Source organism: Rutilus rutilus, assembly GCF_951802725.1.
Source record: "Rutilus rutilus genome assembly, chromosome: 12".
Lineage (NCBI taxonomy): Eukaryota > Metazoa > Chordata > Actinopteri > Cypriniformes > Leuciscidae > Rutilus > Rutilus rutilus.
This window is the reverse complement of record NC_140217.1, coordinates 938250-940749: the sequence shown is the minus strand read 5'-3', so window position 1 is coordinate 940749 and position 2500 is coordinate 938250. Positions and strand designations below refer to the sequence as shown.

The 2500-nt window shown below is 40.7% G+C and overlaps 1 protein-coding gene across 1 annotated transcript in view; it reads left to right on the top strand.

Annotated features, from left to right (window-relative positions):
* cacna1ib (calcium voltage-gated channel subunit alpha1 Ib) overlaps positions 1 to 2500 on the top strand; it is a 125418-nt gene that overhangs the window by 117702 nt on the left and 5216 nt on the right. Inside the window, 1 exon segment of the mRNA XM_084426225.1 lies at positions 1 to 193. This exon segment is cut by the window's left edge and continues 4 nt beyond it. Coding sequence (XP_084282351.1) covers positions 1 to 193 — 193 coding nt within the window.

Here is a 2500-nt window from a genome sequence, read left to right as displayed (position 1 = left end):
TTCCGGAGGAGACAGCCGGACGTCTTCACCTCTCTTCCATCTCCCAGCTGAGTTCTTCCACCCCACCACCGGTGCGATCCCCCAGGGCAGCCCAGCCACCGGAGCGGCCCCGCCCGGCTCCAGACACGCTTCTCCAGCCTCGTGGGCTTCTCTGAGGTCCCCGGGGGCCAACAGCAGGGTCACGTGCTCACAGGTGAGACACGGCACACGTTCAACATAACCAGGACTTGCAGTCAAGTGTCTAGAAGCCTAAATAAGTATGTAGACAGTCAGACTTCAAGCATTACAGGAGTCCAAATCGCAGCTTATTCTCGCCAACAGTCGTACACTTATGGGCAAAATCCAGTCATTCAAGTGGGGAAATCGCTTTGAAAGTGACCTGTGCTTTATGCATCCCTACCATAGACTGTAAATAAATATGTTTGTAGTGTGCGTGACGTCACCCGTAGTGTTTCTGAAGAGCATTTCTGAAGCCCAAAGTGGCAGCGTCAGTGTCACTCCTGGCAGCGTCACTCCTGTATAAACGTGAATGTGCAGCGAGGCGGATTAGCTGAGGTGACGAAGACCAGGAGACTTGGTTGTATCTTCAGCAGGATTCTTTATTGAGGACACGAGCTGTCGGGAGCTGAGTTCATCAAGTCCGACTAAGGGAACTTTACATGGTATCTTAGGGCGTTTTCACACCTGAGAGTCCGCACCAAAGTTCATGTTTTGATACATTGTATACATTTGGTTAGTTTTGGTTTGGTTTCACATTGCAATTATGCGAGCGCACTAAAGAACTTTACGTGACGTACTTGCGTCCTGTCGTCATCATCTATGTGGGCTGCATCTTGACATTGATTGGTTTGTAAACGGACCTGCGTCCGATGTCAGCGTGTTGTCAGTAGGGTTGTAACGGTATACCGGTATGGCGATTTATCACGATATTGGCATGTACGATTATCATATCGTAAACATTTGCTAATCCACGGTTTTGAAAAAAAATTTAAAAAAAATTAAACCAGATCTCATCTGCGCATATGCAACTTCTTTTCACTTGACTGCTTAGACTCCACCCAATACATGTGCAGCAGACAGAGGCTGCGAATTCGAATTTCCTTTTCCCCCGCCGAAAACAAACACTTTTGTCATCTGAAAAACGAACGCGGGATTTTCCTCGAAGATGGATATCCAGTTTAGAGTGCTGATCGGGAATTTTTCTGTCCGAGCCCGGCCCGCGTCCGACAGAGCAGTACCGAACCCGACCCGAGTCCGACAGGCATAAAGATATGTCCGAGCTCGACCCGAGACCGACAGTTAAAATCTGTGTTTTTTTTTTTTCTCATACTAATGAGACATGTACGTTTGTTTGTGTGGGAAGCCCGCTTTTATTAAGCAACTGTAGGAAGGCATTCGGAAACTTCAACAGGTCAGTTGTGTCTAGAAATATGGACGAAGAGTGGCTGAAAAAGGAGGAAATATGTCGAACATATTTAAATTTCTAAATGGTAAATTAATCCAAATCGCTATGAGTGTGTCTATTAATATACAGCGGAAAACAATGCTATACTGTAAAACTATATTCTGCTTGTTCTGTGTGAATGAGCAGCGCCATTTCGCCTAGTACATACTCAAGTATGTGTGACGCTGACGCTCATGGTGTTTAAAGCGTCTGCTGTCTCACTCATATGAGGACGTGAACACATGAACATATCCTGAGCTGCTCTGCTTTTATTTAAAAGAATCATCATCAAATACACTCTGACTGAAACTCATAGGTGTTTAGTACAACCTGTCAAAATAAAAGTTCGATTTAGCTTAAAGAAATGTTACTATTGTACAATAGAATATAGCTTAGTTATAACAACAACAATATTAAAGTTTATTTAAACATTAAGAAATATAGTTTTTTGTCTGTTTTAATTTAGTAAACCTATCCAGACAAACAAAAGTTGTTACATTTCATCTGATTGCATTTTCAATAATATATTTGTATTAAATCATAGAATCCAGACAAATTATATCAGACAAGTTACCCAGAATTTCTGAGGAAATACATTTTATAAGACTCTACTATCTTATAATTATCTGAAATAATAATTAATAAATTAAGAATAAAAATAAGTTAAGGTTTTATGAATTCAATTGATTAGACATGTTTGTTCAATTGGGAATTAATTTTTTCTTTCTTATTTTTTCAAAAGGTAGACTCATACAAAAAAGTTTGTTTTAATAAACCATATGTTCAACCAAAAAACCCTATCTGTTTTCATTCATTTAAGAGCCATTGTAGCAGATGATTAAAATAATAATAATGATTGTTTAATACCGTATATCATGAAACCGTGATATTTTCTGAGACGATTATCATACCGTGAAAATCTCATACCGTTACAACCCTAGTTGTCAGTTCGGCGGGTAACTTTGACAAGAATGAATGAACAGACGCATATCGTTGCCACTATACTGTTATTATTGTGGCATTACTCCCTGCAGCTCCAGCTGTACTCGAGGCTAG